This window comes from Lissotriton vulgaris, chromosome 7, assembly GCF_964263255.1.
Source record: "Lissotriton vulgaris chromosome 7, aLisVul1.2, whole genome shotgun sequence".
NCBI classification, from domain to species: Eukaryota; Metazoa; Chordata; class Amphibia; order Caudata; family Salamandridae; genus Lissotriton; species Lissotriton vulgaris.
The window spans coordinates 184,119,851-184,136,163 of record NC_141695.1 but is presented as its reverse complement, the minus strand read 5'-3'; the positions used below and the strand labels follow the sequence as shown (position 1 = coordinate 184,136,163).

The window sequence follows — 16,313 nt, the reverse complement described above, 5'->3', positions numbered from 1 at the left end:
TACAATGTCATTCAGGCCACTGAGGGTGAGACGTGTGTCAGGGGACACACCTTCCAAATGTAGGAACACTTAAGAGTGATGCAAGGATCTCAAAGTCTGTCTTGACTCCATGACACATGATGATCTGTCTCAATTGGAACCCAACTCTACAGGTGCAATGCGTATCACAACATATTCCAATACCTTATGGCCTGCCATGCGCACACCGGACAGTCTCTGTACCATAGCTCATCCAATGCACACATCAGTTCTGATTTACTTGGTTCAATGGTAGTGGTGCTGGCCGAGCAGAATTCAGCATGAATGCATGAGTGTGGCTCATTTACCCAGTTGTCATGAAGTAACTACAACTCCCAAAATGCACTCTGCCCTGTACACTCCATATGCCATAGTGTGCTTCTTTAATCTTGATGACTGCTGCTTGGACACGGAATTGGTGAATGTAGGCATGGGACATACAATGGTACAGCACTGTTTCACTCACATCATACTCCCAGACACATATTGCATATGATGCACTTACTAGGTCCCTGCTGCTCATGCTCCTCCAGCTGAGCATGGAGGGTCGGCCAAGCTGCTTGCAGGACCCTCCTGTACAGTGGGGAGAGGCGAGGACGATGCACATGGTGCTGGGAAGACAGGCCAGCCAGCTCCATAGCCTTGTGATGGGCCCAGCGCTTTAGGTCCTCCCAGCGCTTGCGGCACGCCCTAGCACTCCTGGTGGACACTCCCACTGTACTGCAGCGCTCGGCGATGTAGGCCCATAGCCTGCCCCAGGCTGCAGTGCACAGCTGATGCTCAGTGTCCCCATATAGCTGAGGAAATTTCTCCAGCACCCTTCCACCAAGATGTCCAATTCCCTTTCTGAGCAAGGGGGTGCTCTCTCCTCATACTCCTCAGTCATTATGGGGAAATACGTTTGATGAGAAGAGCAGGATGCCTGAGGATCTGATCAGTGATAGAGGATGACTCAGAATGAACCCAAAATGGCTGCCAACTACTTCCTGTGATGTATTTCCTGTCTCCCACTTCCTGTATAACATTGTCTGTATGAAATGATGTATTCCAGTTTATTTTCAGAATTTACTGCCCGAAAACGTAGTTTCCAATTCCGGAGCGTCGTATACGCGCATGTGCATTACGCTGCGACACCGGAACTTACGATTTTGCTCCGTAACCTCCCAAAATGACCCAGAACACATTATATCATACATGAGATGTTATACAGGAAGTGGGAGACAGGAAATACATCACAGGAAGTAATTGGCAGCCATTTTGAATTCATCATGGTCCATCCACAATCAGTAATCAAATCCACTGCCATCCTGTTGTTCTGCTGCAGTAAAAAGTGAAATGACAGTGCAGGTGTGAATCATGAATAAGTATCTAAATGGGGAACAGATCATTTCATGACATTTCTGCACTGGCAGGGGGGGCTGACATAACAACATTAGACCCCAGTTTCATTTTCTCATACTTTGCATTATGGGACAGGTAGTCCATATTGAGTGCTCAGTATCAGAGTTTTTTGATGTGTTAAGTAACATTGGTGTGGAGCAATGTGGATATGTCATAGACACATGGGGCAGATTTACGAGACCTGTATGCCACATTTGCGCCACAGTTGCATCAACGCCATGCTGTGGTTTATTTTTCAATGTGACGCATCTGGGAAATGTGTCATGTTGTAAGGCCCTGCGCCACAGTTGAGCGTTCCTGCGCAGGGGGGGGTTGCAGCACAGGAACGCCTCCTAAAAGTGGCAGAGTGAAATCTTAAAGATTTCACTCAGTCACTTCAAGGGCCATGCTACGTCAGAACCCTGCGCCTGCTTGTTGAAGGCATAAGGATTGACAGCATGTTAGGCATAGGGTCACCGCTCGTCTTGCTGAAGCTGCGTTGCGCTTGCAACTCAACTCCAGCAGGGCTTCACCTTTATGGCAGCATATGCAGCACGCTTCTGTCTATACTTGCCCCAAAGTGCGCCGCATTGTAAATGCAGCACATCCATGATGGCGCTAGGGGTATCTGCTGTGAGGCACAATAACTGGGGCATCCCTGCTGATGTGCAGGGATGCACCAGTTATTATAAATCTGCCCCATGGTGCCTGATTCTCCCATGACATCATCACTCACATTCAGGGCCCATCATTTGTGGTGGAATCAAATCTGTTGAGGTCACAGGCTTAAGTATGCATCCTTTTGTGAATTGGTGACCCATGCTTATGTGGTCCAGGTATGTCTCTCAGGACATGTATTGTTTGTTATCAGCGTGAATAGTGGGTTTTAGGGATGTCCACTACACTGATTGCTGACATGGGCACATGACCAGAGGCACACTCCACCTTTTGACTACTGTCAGCGGCTGTGATTTGCATGCAGTTAGTGTGGCTTGCAAAGTCGTCTCAGGGTGGGATTTATTGACACTGTCGTGTCTATCCAAGTTTCATCATTGACAACAGACAGCAAACCACATTTTGACCGTGACACTACAGGTTGCTCATGTGAGAAACGTGGCAATGAGCTGATCACGGACTTGCACGCCCTGCCGCCGGTCATATGCAATGGCCTGGTTTCCCAGATTCAGAGCTAGCCGAGGTTCCAGAGGCATGTGTAAGCCATGCGTTAACATAATGTTGTGCAAAACACAACAGGCTAATATAATCTTGCACACGACTTCTGGGGAGTACTGCAGCACACCCCCTGTACGGTGGAGACATCTGAATCGCGACTTCAACAGCCCAAAAGTGCACTCTATGATGGCTCAAGTCTGTATGTGTGCCCTATTGTACCTACGCTGAGGTACAATGTTTGCATGCCTGTAAGGGGTGAGGAGATGTGGGGAGAGTGCATAGCCAGCGTCTCCTGAGGAGGGAAGAAAGGGGAGTTGTTAACATTTCCCTTTTTGACTTGCACAGAACATGAGCTGTACGTTCGTACATGCAGTGTCTGTTGGGCCATGATTCTCATTGTACAATGGTTAATATTGGGGGGAATTCAGACATTTCAATGGCACATATCACTCATTTTTAGTGCTTGGTACTTACCCAGTAGCCACATGATGCCAAATTCTCCTGCAGCCATACGCCGGGAAAGAGGTGACATGCGGAATATGAAGCTGTCATGCGTATTGCCTGGGAACATTGCATGCACGTCGATAAACCTCCCACCGGCATCACAGACAGCTTGTACATTGATGGAATACCATCTGTGTCTGTTGCAGAAAATGTGTGCTATGTGGCAGGTTGGCTGAAGGGCCGTATGGGTGCAGTCAATTGTACCCAGCACACGTGGGAATTGTGCAAGGAAATAAAAATCTCTTGCTGCCGTTTGTCTCATGGCCAGTGTATGTGGCATTTGTATGTAGTTGGGGGCTCTAGCAGTGATGCATCTCAGTACCTGATGCAGGCACCGCAACTGGCTCGCCTGGGTAATGCCCACAATGTCACTGGCGACCCTTTGGAAAGACCCAGTGGCAAAGAAGTGTAGGGCAGAAAGGATCTTGAGGTATGCTGGTGAACAGCAGGTCACAGATTCAAGTTCCTGCTCCCACTCACAGACCCTATCCAAGATGACTTCTGGTGGGAAATGGTACCTGGCCCTTACATCTTGGCTGGTCATTCCAAATAGGTTGATCCTCTTCCTGAAAATCCTCTCTGCTTCCTCCTCCTCCTCAAGTAGTTTTGCTGCATGGCAAGAGGCAGTGCTACGAACACATTCAGTGACATCCTGAAAAGGTTTGTTTGTGCCTGCTCTGCATTTATCCATGTTGGTGGGCTGGGATTGGATGCAGTGTGTCATCTGATCAATGGTGGGGGATGGTAGGCACTTGAACAGGTGTTTACCTTTGTCTAACATGACCAACTGCATAAAATTCACATCTTCCGGCCCGTAATAGGAATTTCCGGCCCGTAATCGTAAATTACGGCACTATTCCGTAAATTGCGGGCCGGAATCATAAATTCCGCCGTAGAGCCGTAAATTACGGCCCGGCGGCGGACGTAAAGTTAGTAGTCGTAAGTTTATTCTGTGAATACCGAAAGAGTAGTTGGTTCATTCTGTGAATCCCGAAAGTAGTAAGTTCATTCTGTGAATGCCAAAAGTAGTAAGTGCATTCTGTGAATACCAAAATAGTAGTAAGTTTAGAATTGAGTCTTAAGTTCATTCTGTGAATCGGGCCCAATGTTTTTACCTGATAACGCTTGCATTGCTCCCTTTACTAAACTGTTCGTTCTGCTTAATTCCTAATACTGTTGTTAAAATAAAGTAATGGGAATAGAGTAGAGATAATTGGTATACAGTGCATTCATTTATTCTTTGTTCTAAAAAATTGTTTCTCTTCTACTTTGCTATTAGCTCATATTTGGGCCTGATGTAATTTCGCTGCACTCCATTTTGAAACCCTGCGACTGTACAGAAAGAGCTCAAGTCATGGCATTGAACCTGTGCCATTGACAGTCTTGACTGTGATGCGCCTGGGAACCTGACCCCATGTACTTCCAAGAGGATGTTAAATTTAACAATTGCTATACATTGCATTTACTATTACAACATTCATTATTGGGTGGAATAAAAGGGCATGGGAAAATAAAATATTGGGCAGGAACATAAATCTGAATAATGAGGAGTATGATCTCATAACTGGTATGGTGTGATGAACTCTCCTCACGTTTTGACCAATCAAATTGAGGGAACACACAATTTGCAACATTGGGGGGTGGTACACTGCCCTGGAAAATGGTATATCTAAGGTAGCTAGTTAGATTGTCCGACTTGTCCGAATAGCTGACCTGTCACTGACCCAATGCACTCAATAGGCAATCGAGAGCAGAGGTGCTGGCGGAGCACTCAGTCAGAAGAATCGATAATTCAAACTGGGTTCTGGGAAGGAGATTCGTTAGCTGCAGATAGAGGTGTGACGCTGCCATGGCACTTTAGCTGTGGGTGCCGGTCCTGATCTGCGGTGGTCCTGTCCTCATCCAATTTGGTCCGTACCTGTCCTGATTCTGGTCTTCACCTGTTCTATCCTGTTGGCACCTCATATATCGGGGTTCTGTTCTTTATCCCAGCCTGTGGCCATGGTAGGTCTTCACACCATTCTGGGTATTTATAAATCCGTGTGGGTATGTCATTGTGTTGTTTCCCTTTTCCTACCCTTCCTATGTTTCAATACTTAAAGAAATTCTCATAATATTTTCACATCATCTTGCTTTGATCATATTCTTTCTGATTGAACAAGCTCTATTTGAATTAGCATGGACTTTGATATTTAAGAATGTACATTGATAAAGTGTTTAAATCTTTCTAGAGTCTGTTGTTCTGTGGTCATTTTATGAATGCAAATGTTATTTACTACCTATTTACTACCTATTATGCTAACTCCCTTGATCCCTTAGGACTCTAGGTACCGGTGACTAGGATTGGTAAGTCAAATGGTATAGGTCCTAAAAGGTTAATAAATATCTGGTTAAGATTTGGACCCGGCCATATGCAAATCAGCCTTGACCTTGTGCCTTATGGGAACAGCACAGGATGAACTGCCAAGCCAGGTCCTCCTTGGACCAGAAACAAGCATCCTGGGACTGGTTTCAGGGTATGTCACCTTTTTTTCAGCCAGGCTAGTTTGAATCCAGATGCACAGTGAGCAAGGGACCCACGTCTGCACATACACATCCCACTTAGGGCGAAAAGTGTTACAGCAAACAAATGATGGATGGAATGCTGACAATGCAAACATTCTCCCCAGTGAAAAGATCTGGGTTAAATCCATTGTTCTTTTGCTCACCATGCCACCCCAGTTTAGACCCAGCCATATGTAAATCAGTCTTGACCATGTGCCTCATGTGAGAAGTCCAGACCGAACTGCCAAGCCAGGTCCTCCCTGGACCGGAAACAAGCATCCTGGGACCAGTTTCAGGGTATGCTACTATTCTTCAGCCAGGCTAGTTTGAATCCAGTGGCACAGTGAGCAAGGGACCCACGTCTGCGCATACACATCCCACTTAGGGTGAAAAGTGTTACAGCAAACAAATGATGGACGGAATGCTGACAATGCAAGCATTCTCCCCCCAGTCAAAAGATCTGGGTTAAATCCATTGTTCTGTTGCTCACCATGCCACCCCAGTTTAGACCCAGCCATATGTAAATCAGTTTTGACCCTGTGCCTCATGGAAACCGCCCAGAACAAACTGCCATGCCAGGTCCTCCCTGGACCAGAAACTAGCATCCTGGGACCGGTTTCAGGGTATGTTACCCTTCTTCAGCCAGGCTAGCTTGAATCCAGTGGCACAATGAGGAAAGGACCCACGTCTGGGCATACACATTCCACTTAGGGCGAAACGTGTTACAGCAAACAAATGATGGACGTAATGCTGACAATGCAAACATTCTCCCACAGTCAAAAGATCTGGATTAAATCATCATTCTTTTGCTCACCATGCCACTCCAGTTTAGATCCAGCCATAGGCAAATCAGTCATGACCTTTCACCTCATGGGAACAGTCTAGACCACACGACCAAACAAGGTCCTCCCTGGACCGGAAACTCGCATCCTGGGACCGGTTTCAGGGTATGTCACCCTTCTTCAGCCAGGCTAGCTTGAATCCAGTGGCACAGTGAGCAAGGGACCCACGTCTGGGCATACCCATCCCACTTAGGGCAAAAAGTGTTACAGCAAAAAAATTATGAACGGAATGCTGATAATGCAAACATTCTCCCACAGTCAAAAGATCTGGGTTAAATCCATCATTCTTTTGCTCACCATGCCACTCCAATTTAGACACAGCCATATGCAAATCAGTCTTGACCCTGTGCCTCATGGAAACAGTCCAGACCGAACTGCAAAGCCATGTCTTCCCTGGACCGGAAACAAGCAATCTGGGACCTGTTTCAGGGTATGTCACCCTTCTTCCGCCAGGCTAGCTTGAATCCAGTGGCACAGTGAGCAAGGGACCGAGTTCTGGGCATACCCATTCCACTTGTTCTTTTGTTCACCATGCTACCCCTTTTAAGACCCAGCCATTTGTAAATCAGTTTTGATCCTGTGCCTCATGGGAACAGTCCAGACCGAACTGCCAAGCCAGGTCCTCCCTGGACCAGAAACAGGCATCATGGGACAGGTTCCAGGGTATGTCACCCTTCTTCAGCCAGGCTATCTTGAATCGAGTGGCACAGGGAGCAATTGACCCACTTCTGGGCATACCCATCCCACTTAGGGTGAAAAGTGTTTCAGCAAACAAATGATCGACGGAATGCTGACAATGCAAACATTCTACCCCATTAAAAAGGTCTGCGTTACATTCGTTGTTCTGTTGCTCACCATGCTACCCCAGTTTATTATTATTATTATTATTATTATTATTATTATTATTATTATTACTGAGTTTTATATCGCGCCTGGTTACCCTTGGGCATCCCAACCATTAGACCCAGCCATTTGGAAATCAGTTTTGATCCTGTGCCTCATGAGAACAGTCCAGACGGAATTGCCAAGCCAGGTCCTCCCTGCACCGGAAACAAGCATCCTGGGACCGGTTTCAGGGTATGTCATCCTTCTTCAGTCAGGCTAGGTAGAATCCAGTATCACAGTGAGCAAGAGACCCAAGTCTGGGCATACCTATCCCACCTAGTGCGAAAAGTGTTACAGCAAACAAATGATGAACGGAATGCTGACAATGCAAACATTCTCCCACAGTCAAAAGATCTGGGTTAAATCCATCATTCTTTTGCTCACCATGCCAGTCCAATTTAGACACAGCCATATGCAAATCAGTCTTGACCCTCTTCCTCATGGGAACAGTCCAGACTGAACTGCCAAGCCAGGTCCTCACTGGACCAGAAGCAAGCATCCTGGGACCAGTTTCAGGATATGTCACCCTTCTTTAGCCAGGCTAGCTTAAATTCAGTGGCACAGGAAGCAATTAGCCCACTTCTGGGCATACCCATCCCAATTAGGGCGAAAAGTGTTACAGCAAACAAATGATCGATGGAATGCTGACAATGTAAACATTCACCCCCAGTCAGAAGATCTGCGTTAAATTCATCGTTCTGTTGCTCACCATGCTACCCCAGTATAGACCCGGACCTATGTAAATCAGTCTTGACCCTGTGCCTCATGGGAATAGTCTATACCGAACTCCCAAGCCAGGTCCTCTCTGGACCGAAAACAAGCATCCTGGTTCAAGTTTCAAGGAATGTCGCCCTTCTTCAGCCAGGCGAGCTTGAATCCAGTGACAAAGTGAGCAAGGGACCCACGTCTGGGCATTCCCATCCCACTTAGTGTGAAAAGTGTTACAGCAAACAAATGATGGATGGAATGCTGACAATGCAAACATTCTCTTGTTCTTTTGCTCACCATGCCACCCCAGTTTAGACCCAGACATATGCAAATCAGTCTTGAACCTGTGCCTCTTGGGAACAGTCCAGACCGAACTGCAAAGCCAGGTCCTCCCTTGACCGGAAATAGGCATCCTGGACCGGTTTCAGGGTATGTCACCCTTTTTCAGACAGGCTAGCTTGAATCCAGTGGCACAATGAGCAGGATGATGGATTTAACCTAGATCTCTTGAATGGGGTGAATATTTTGATTTGTTCTGCAATCCGTCCATCAATCGTGTGTCTTTTGCTTTCTCGCCGTAAGTGCACCAGGTATGCCCAGACTTGGGTCCTGGGCTCACTGTGCCACTGGAATCAAGCTATCCTGGCAAAAGAGGGGTGAAACCCCAAAACCGGTTCTAGGATGCTTGTTTCCAGTCCAGGGAGGACCTGGTTTGGCAGTACTGGCTGGACTGTTCCCAAGAGGCACAGGGTCAGGACTGATTTGCATATGGCCAGGTCTAAACTGGGGTGGCATGTTGAGCAAATGAATGATGCATTTAAACCAGATCTCTTGACTGGGGGTGAATGTTTTGATTTTTTCTCCATTCTGTCCATCAATTGTGTGTCTTTTGCTTTCTCGCCCTCAGTGTGCCAAGTATGCCCAGACGTGGGTCCTGGGCTCACTGTGCCACTGAAATCAAGCTATCCTGGCTGAAGAGGGGTGAAACCCCAAAACCGGTCCTAGGATGCTTGTTTCCAGTCCAGGGAGGACCTGGCTTGGCAGTTCTGGCTGGACTGTTCCCAAGAGGCACAGGGTCAGGACTGATTTGCAGATAGCCAGGTCTAAATCGGGGTGGCATGGTGAGCAAAGGAATGATGGATTTAACCCAGATCTCTTGACTGGGGGTGAATGCTTTGATTTGTTCTGCATTCCGTCCATCATTTGTGTGTCTTGTGTTCCTGTTCAGGATCAGGTAAATGGGGACCCTGTCCAGGAGCAGAGGTGGTGTGGGACCTGGTCAGGTAAGTCTTATATATTTCCTTCAACCCTCCTACCCCCCAGGGTACCCCCAAGCAATAACCCTGGTGTGACCCCCCCACCTTTGAGTATTACGAGCCACGACCGTCTACAACATATATGCTGTGATCCTAGTTCTTGTTGTTATTAGTTTGTTGTTTAGCTTTAAAATGTCATGTCACATTACTGGTGCATACGTTTGGCGAACAATTCATTTTTGTGCTTGCTAAAATTTAGAAACGGCAATGATGCATTCAGTTGGTTACGATTGTGAATACTCGTTTGTGAATTCCCAAATACTTGAACAACTTTATAGAGGCGAATTGCAGAGGCTATGAGATGCCGTAGATGCTAGTTATTGTGAAACCATGAACTGGTGATGGTCGCGCAAATTCCATACTCTGACTTGCTTGCTGATTGCGGTTAGTGAGTTTGTTTCATGGCCACTACAGGCTTTTATGAGAAAAGGAAATATACTGCTAGGCTGTGGGTCGCTAACTTACTCCGTTCATATGAGCATTCTATAAAGTGTTACGCTTCAGCATCCTTTCGACTTAGGAATTCACACTGTCATTCTATGGGTGGATTTCCTTAATGGGCAAAGTCTAATTATATTTTTTTCCTGTGGCTTGGTTACGAGTACCCTGGACATTTTATCATTTACAATTCACGATGTCTTGGTGCACTCTTGATGAACAATTATTTAGTAGGAAACAGTTCCATGTCTCTGCATGTGATCAGATATCCTGGGAACACAATGCACAGCAGCAGCTGCTCTGAATGCCCCAGTTGTCTCTTACAGCATTTCCCTCGGATAGGATAACCTACAATAGTTCCCTGTCGTGGTCAGATGATGCACCCTGAAATGTGTATGAACCAGGAGCCCCAGGAGTCTTTTACTCTCAGACTCAAACTCAACACGAGCTAAAAGGCAGGGCAGCAATCTTAGGGAGCTGCTCGTGCCTTCTGAGCCCCCTCCAAAACACTTGGAGCTGACAGCCCACATATGCAAGGAGCTAGACAAACCCACGTATTTGGAAAGGACTCTGTGCACATCTGGGGAGAAGTAGGCCTTTTGCTAGATTTAATGATTACTTTTTTTTTTTTTAAAGTGGACAGTTTATTAACAACCGTTCGACAAAAAGTGCTGGGAGCGTGACTGAGGCTAAGCTTACCAATTGACTCTATTCATGGATTGCACAATATCTTTTCATTTAGTTCATATTGGATACGTAAATGTGAAATTAAGACTACAGCTCCCAGAATGCACTACTTTGTTATGTGAAGTTCTAATTCTGACCCATTGTTACTCCTGTGACTTAGATTTTTTTGGTAACTCTACCTGGGACAGACATTGGAATGTACCCCGGCCCGGACTCCAAACCTGTGCCCAGAATCAAACTGTCAGAACACGAAAGCTTAAGACATTCATAACCTCCAAGTGGCGACTTGAGATTATGACACGTTCGGTCTAAACAAAATGCTGCATTCTCGGTTTTGAAATACAAGTTAATAAAGCCCAGCATGCAAAGCCCTTCTTGCTAAAAAAAGCCTATACTGTCTGGACTCTTGCGGTATCACACATCTGCCTTGGCAGGTCCGACACTTTTGTGTAAATCTTGATAAACATAGGATTTGTCGCTCAAAACTTTAATATGCCCAGTAAAAGCCTGCAGTCCAAGCTGTCTCATCGGCAGAGCTGTGCCACATCAACACAACTGATATTCTATCTGCAAGAGAGATAAGTAGGGGCTCAATTATATGTATATATATATATTTTTTTTTTGAGTCAGGCTAGGCTGACTAGGATGAGATGTATGTATTTAACCATCTGCATAACCACATGCACTTTACTCTTTACAGTCAAAAAGGAGGTGAGTGTTGGCCTAGACTAATTATTAATTAGTTTAGGCCAACCCTCACCTTGTTTTTGACTGTGAAGAGTAAAGTGTGTGTGTTCTCAAATTTGCTTGAAAATGCACTCTTTTTCCCACTCCTTTTTCAAAGTTTTCTCAGTGGGAGAACCCCCCCAAACCCTCCCTAGGTGTTCGGGCTCTCTCGCTTCGCTCGCTGCAGTGTATGCCCTACCACTTTCACATGTCATCAGCCGCCACTGCTCATATCTATTAAAAAGGAAGGATTATGTTTGGCAAAATGTTTATTTTGTCAAGTCGAAATGGCAGATTGCAACTGCCAACAGGCTCCAATGGTAGGAATGAGATATTTTAAGGGGCTAGTCAAGAGGATGCCAGAATAAGTAATGTGGGCCTGCTAGTAGCATTCAATTTACAACCTCTGAGTACATGTAGTACCATGTTACAAAGGGGCCGATTCACAGAACTAATCTGAGACAAAATCATAAACTTACTACTTTTGGTATTCACAGAAGGCATTTAGTAGTAGTACATTTAGGATTTTGTCTTAAATTTGGATTTTGTCTTAAATTGAGATTTTGTCTTAAATTAGGATTTTGTCTTAAGTAAGGATTTTGTTTTAGGTTACCCTTAAGTTTGTCTTAAGTTTTGGTCTTGAGACAAAAACCTAACTTAAGACCAATTTCTAACTTTAGACAAAATCTTAACTTTACTACTACTAAATACTTTCTGTGAATACCAAAAGAAGTAAGTTTAAGATTTTGTCTCAGATTAGTTCTGTGAATCGGCCCCTAAGAGCTTATAAGAAAAATAAAGTGCCAATTGAGTGAAAGCCAATTTTTACCATGTTTAAAGGAGAAAGCACAGGCACTTTAGCACTGCTTGGCAGTGCACAAAGTCCTCAAAGCCAACACAAAAGTTAAGAAAACTGGAGGAGTGAAGACAAAATGTTTGGGGTTGGCATTGCAGTGAGGGCAAAGTCTATAAATATATACAAAAAGGATTCATTTTCTCATTTTGTAATATATGTGTTGTGGAAGTTTTACCACAGCAAGTATAAAAGCATTTAATGACTCTCCTCATGAACCAGTCAGGCATTGTTTCTACACTGAAACACGGTACACGATTGTATTCCTATTTAGCTAATTGAACGTTCAAGTGAAATAAGATATATGAACATGAAAAAACACTAGGCAAATGACTAACTGAGCTTAGTACTTTGGATGCATTGACGCTTTTCTTTGAAAAGTTAGTGAATCTTGAACACGTTTTCTGTTCTTTCTCTTCCAGTTTACTAGAGTGCAAATCTACGCGAATTGTTGTGCGAATAAAATAGTTCCGTGTGAAGTAACAACTTTTTCAAAATTGCCAGTCAGTGAGACATCAATGCATTGTCAACAATGATTTTCCTTCGAGTGTTTGCACTGTCCATGCTTTGGAAAGGTAAGTGTGCAGCATCAATTTTAAAAAACACACAAAGTAAATTATATTTTTTATTAGGATTATTTTGTTTGCGTGGAAATGTTCTCTTTCTCTAGTGCCTTTTTTGTTGAAGAGATTGTGTTATTATTTTATTCAGAAATATTACTGGCATGACTAACATGGAGTAGCTGATACGTCAATGTGTTTAAAGTGTTTGGCTAGCAGTCTTCTAACAAGGCACACATCTGCCGGAGTCATATAGTAAAACAACAGTTCAGTTCTGGTAAATGTGTGTTATTTCTTGCTGGGTACATTTCAGCTGGGTTCAGCTTGATGATGATTTTGTTTCTGCAGATTGTAGAGTAATGCCCCGGTTACTTACCGGTAATCTTCATTACTCCGAGTATAGTCTTCCTCGCGACATGATTTACATAGTGAGCATAAGCTCCACGACAGAACCCTCCAAAGCAAAAAAAGCCTCCCACCCCCTCCCAACATGGCCGACCAGTCCCACCTGACCTCTATAAGAGGCGGACCGGCCCAACCAACAGTCTAATCTACCAAGCAAACAATGAAGCCGATAGCCAGACAGGGAGGGGGGGAGGGAACTCATGTGGCGAGGAAGACTATACTCGGAGTAATGAAGATTACCGGTAAGTAACCGGGGCATTACCTCCTCGTTAGTCTTCCTCGCCACATGATTTACATAGTGAGCAAATACCCAAGCCAACAAGGCTTCATTGACCACCATAAGAACAACACCACACGGTGATGCAGAGAAACCAACACAAGGTTGAAGTAGAATAAATGAAAAGAAAACAGGGATCACGGGAAACCTGAAATCAAGACATAAAGGAAAAGCAGGCCAACCAGGAGCCGCAGCTCCTGCACTCTGAACGGCCCCAGCGAAGTCCCCCCCGGGACTGATAGTGTCCCATGAACAAGGTGGGGGACGACCACGTCGACGCCCGACAGCACTCCACAGAGGAGACACCCATGAAGGGGGCCCAGGACACAGGGCCACACCCCGTGGACCGATCCCGGACCCCCGCCGGACCCACCGAACCCAGCGAAGCACAGGAAAGGGGGACAGCCCGTGTAAGCCAGCGAACCAAGGTGGAAAGAGAGGGTTAGCGGCCCGAACGAACCGGACCCAAAAGACACAAACAGGCCGACCCACCGGGAAAGGGAAGACGTGCGGTCAAGAGAAACCAAAACCGCACACCGGACAACCAGCACGGACAAGAGAGGAACCTTGTCGGCAGGGAAAGGTGGTAAAGACACCACCCGAGCCCGGGACACCAGGGAAGGAACCCCGGGAAGGAAACGGGGGACATGCTGGAGGAACAACCGGTCCGGCAAAACCCGCAAGAAGGGAGGGGAGCGGAGGCACGACCCCCGCACGCCCCTCCGCCCAGCAGACACCACTGCCACCAGGAATAAAACCACCTAAAAGGTGAGGAACCGCAAAGCCACCGAGGCCAGGGGCACAAAGGGCGGACCCTGCAGAGCTCGTAGAACGAGAGAGAGAACCCAAGGGGGAGACAGGCAGAGCGTCCGAGGGCGACGGAGAAAACAAACTCCGGAGCCAAGCGAGCCACCAGGGAAACCAGCCCGTCGAACACCGGACTGCGGAAGGCCCGCAAGGCAGCCCATCGGGCCCACCGGGAAGAAGGGGCCACGCCCAAGGAAAACCCCTCAGCCAGGAAATCCAAGACCCGCCAGGGGTCCACGGAGGCGCGGGCAGCACCAAGCCGACCGCACCAACGCGAGAAGGAAGCCCAGTGCCTGGCACAGGAAGAGAAAGTGGAATACCTGCGGGAGCCCAGCAGCAAAACCACCACCCTAGAAGAACAACCCTGAGCAAGCAGCGACATCTGCTCAAGAAACCGGCCCGCAGATGGAGTCAGGCCAGCAGAAATAGCCGGGTCAACACCGACACCGGACCAACCACGGAACGGGAAGATCCGGGAACGGCCAGTAGGCCCGAACCGCCAGCTCGCAAAAGGAGAGGGTACCAGGGGCGGCGGACTCCGCCGGGAACCATAAACAGGAACGCTTCACGAAATTGCGTGTCAACCATGCGCAGGGGCCATGCAATTCTCCTCTGTAACGTTCCAATATTAGCCCACGCGCTGCCGAAGCGAGCACCCAGGAGCACCCCGGCCCTGCCCAAGCGAATCCAACAGAGGACCCGAGAAATCAGAGGGCACGGGGGAAACGCGTACAGCAGACCGAAAAGGTCAAGCGAAAGACAGGGCAACCACAAGGACCCAGGAGGAGAGAGTAGAACCTGGGCAGGAGGGCCGAGACCCCCTCCGTGAACAGAGCCACCGGAGGCAGACCGAGTCGAGGCCCCCGGCGCCGAAGCACCACCGGGGTCCGGGCGAGACCAGGCAACGAAGGAAAGATCCGACTCAGTCGATCCGCCTCCACCTAGTCGGACCCCGTGGAAAAGACAGCCCGCAGGGCCAGGACCGGCTACTCCGCCCAAGAAAACAACCCCCGAGCAAGTAACAAAAGGAGCGAACCCAGCACCCCCACCGAAGGCTGACACAGCTCCACACCACCAGGTCGACAGACCCGACCAAGTCCTGGGGACATCGAAGCACAGGTGCAAACGACGGCAGGTCTCCACCTAGCCAGGAGGACCGCCAGCAACTCCCGTGCTGCGCGACTGCAGGAGATCCCAATGACCCCCAAACGACCCGGCGCCAAAGGACGCCCCCCCCTGAATGAACCAGAGGGGAGGACGGGGCCCCGGCACACGACCCCCGAAGGAGGACAAGCCCGAGACGGGAACCGAAGGGACCACCGCCCCTAGAGCAGGGAGCCGACGGAGGGGAGACACCGCCAGACGTGAAACCCCACCCCTGAACAAGACGAGGCCAAGATGTATCACACGTCCAGACGGGGAACACCCAGTCCCCCGCCCGGCGAAGAAGATCCACCAGGCGGGCCAGGTGCACAGTACCCCTAGCCTGCAGCACCTGGTAACCCCAGGCAGTCTCCCATCCAGGAACTAACCAGGCCCGACCCTGCATAAATACTGAAATCAGACGAGATCAGGTGCAGGCAGGGTGGGAATGCCCTAGTCCCCACGGGCCAGAAGGCAAACCCAACGGAAGTACCCGCAACCGAGAGTGGGAACCCCCACTCGCAGGCCGGCCACACAACCTGGTCCCAGAAAGCCCTTCAGTGTAGACCAGGGAAGGAGCAGGTACCCCAACCCGTCGAGAAGGAGGGACTCCGCGGAAAGTCCGCAAGACCAGCAAGACCAGGCACCGGCCAGCAAGCCCGAAGAGCCCAAGAACCGTGACAGCCACGGCCCAAGACGGGACGAAATGGAGGCGACAGCCCCCCCCCCAGGGAACCCCCTGGAGCGAGACGGCCGAAGCCAGGATCTCGGGATGAAAAACACGGGAGCGGCCGCACCAGTACCAGACCGGGAATAGCCGAAACAGGGGCCCGGAAGCCAACTTGAACGCACCTCGTGAAGACCGACACCCTGTATCCGGGAGGAATGGCCGAAGGACCTCACCCCTGCAAGGGCGGGACGCCCCCACACACAGGCGGACGAGGAGCCCGAAGGCAGGCCGCTCCCAGGGGAGCGGGCCCCAAACTAAAAGGACAGGCCGACAAGGACGCAGCCAGACCAGGCGGCCGAGCCAGCCTCGCGGCCACC

The 16,313-nt window shown here is 48.3% G+C and overlaps 1 protein-coding gene and 1 non-coding gene across 2 annotated transcripts in view; one reads left to right on the top strand and one right to left on the bottom strand.

Annotated features, from left to right (window-relative positions):
• Positions 1 to 16,313, top strand: part of LOC147701148 (sialic acid-binding Ig-like lectin 13) — a 498,018-nt gene that overhangs the window by 211,925 nt on the left and 269,780 nt on the right. The window contains exon 2 of the mRNA XM_086929313.1: positions 12,497 to 12,649. Within this exon, the coding sequence (XP_086785439.1) occupies positions 12,607 to 12,649 (43 nt within the window). The 5' untranslated portion in view covers positions 12,497 to 12,606. The remainder of the gene's footprint in view (positions 1 to 12,496; positions 12,650 to 16,313) is intronic.
• On the bottom strand, positions 14,673 to 14,779 carry LOC147701149 (U6 spliceosomal RNA). Its single transcript, XR_015298486.1, has one exon. It is a non-coding gene; the product is annotated as a U6 spliceosomal RNA (small nuclear RNA).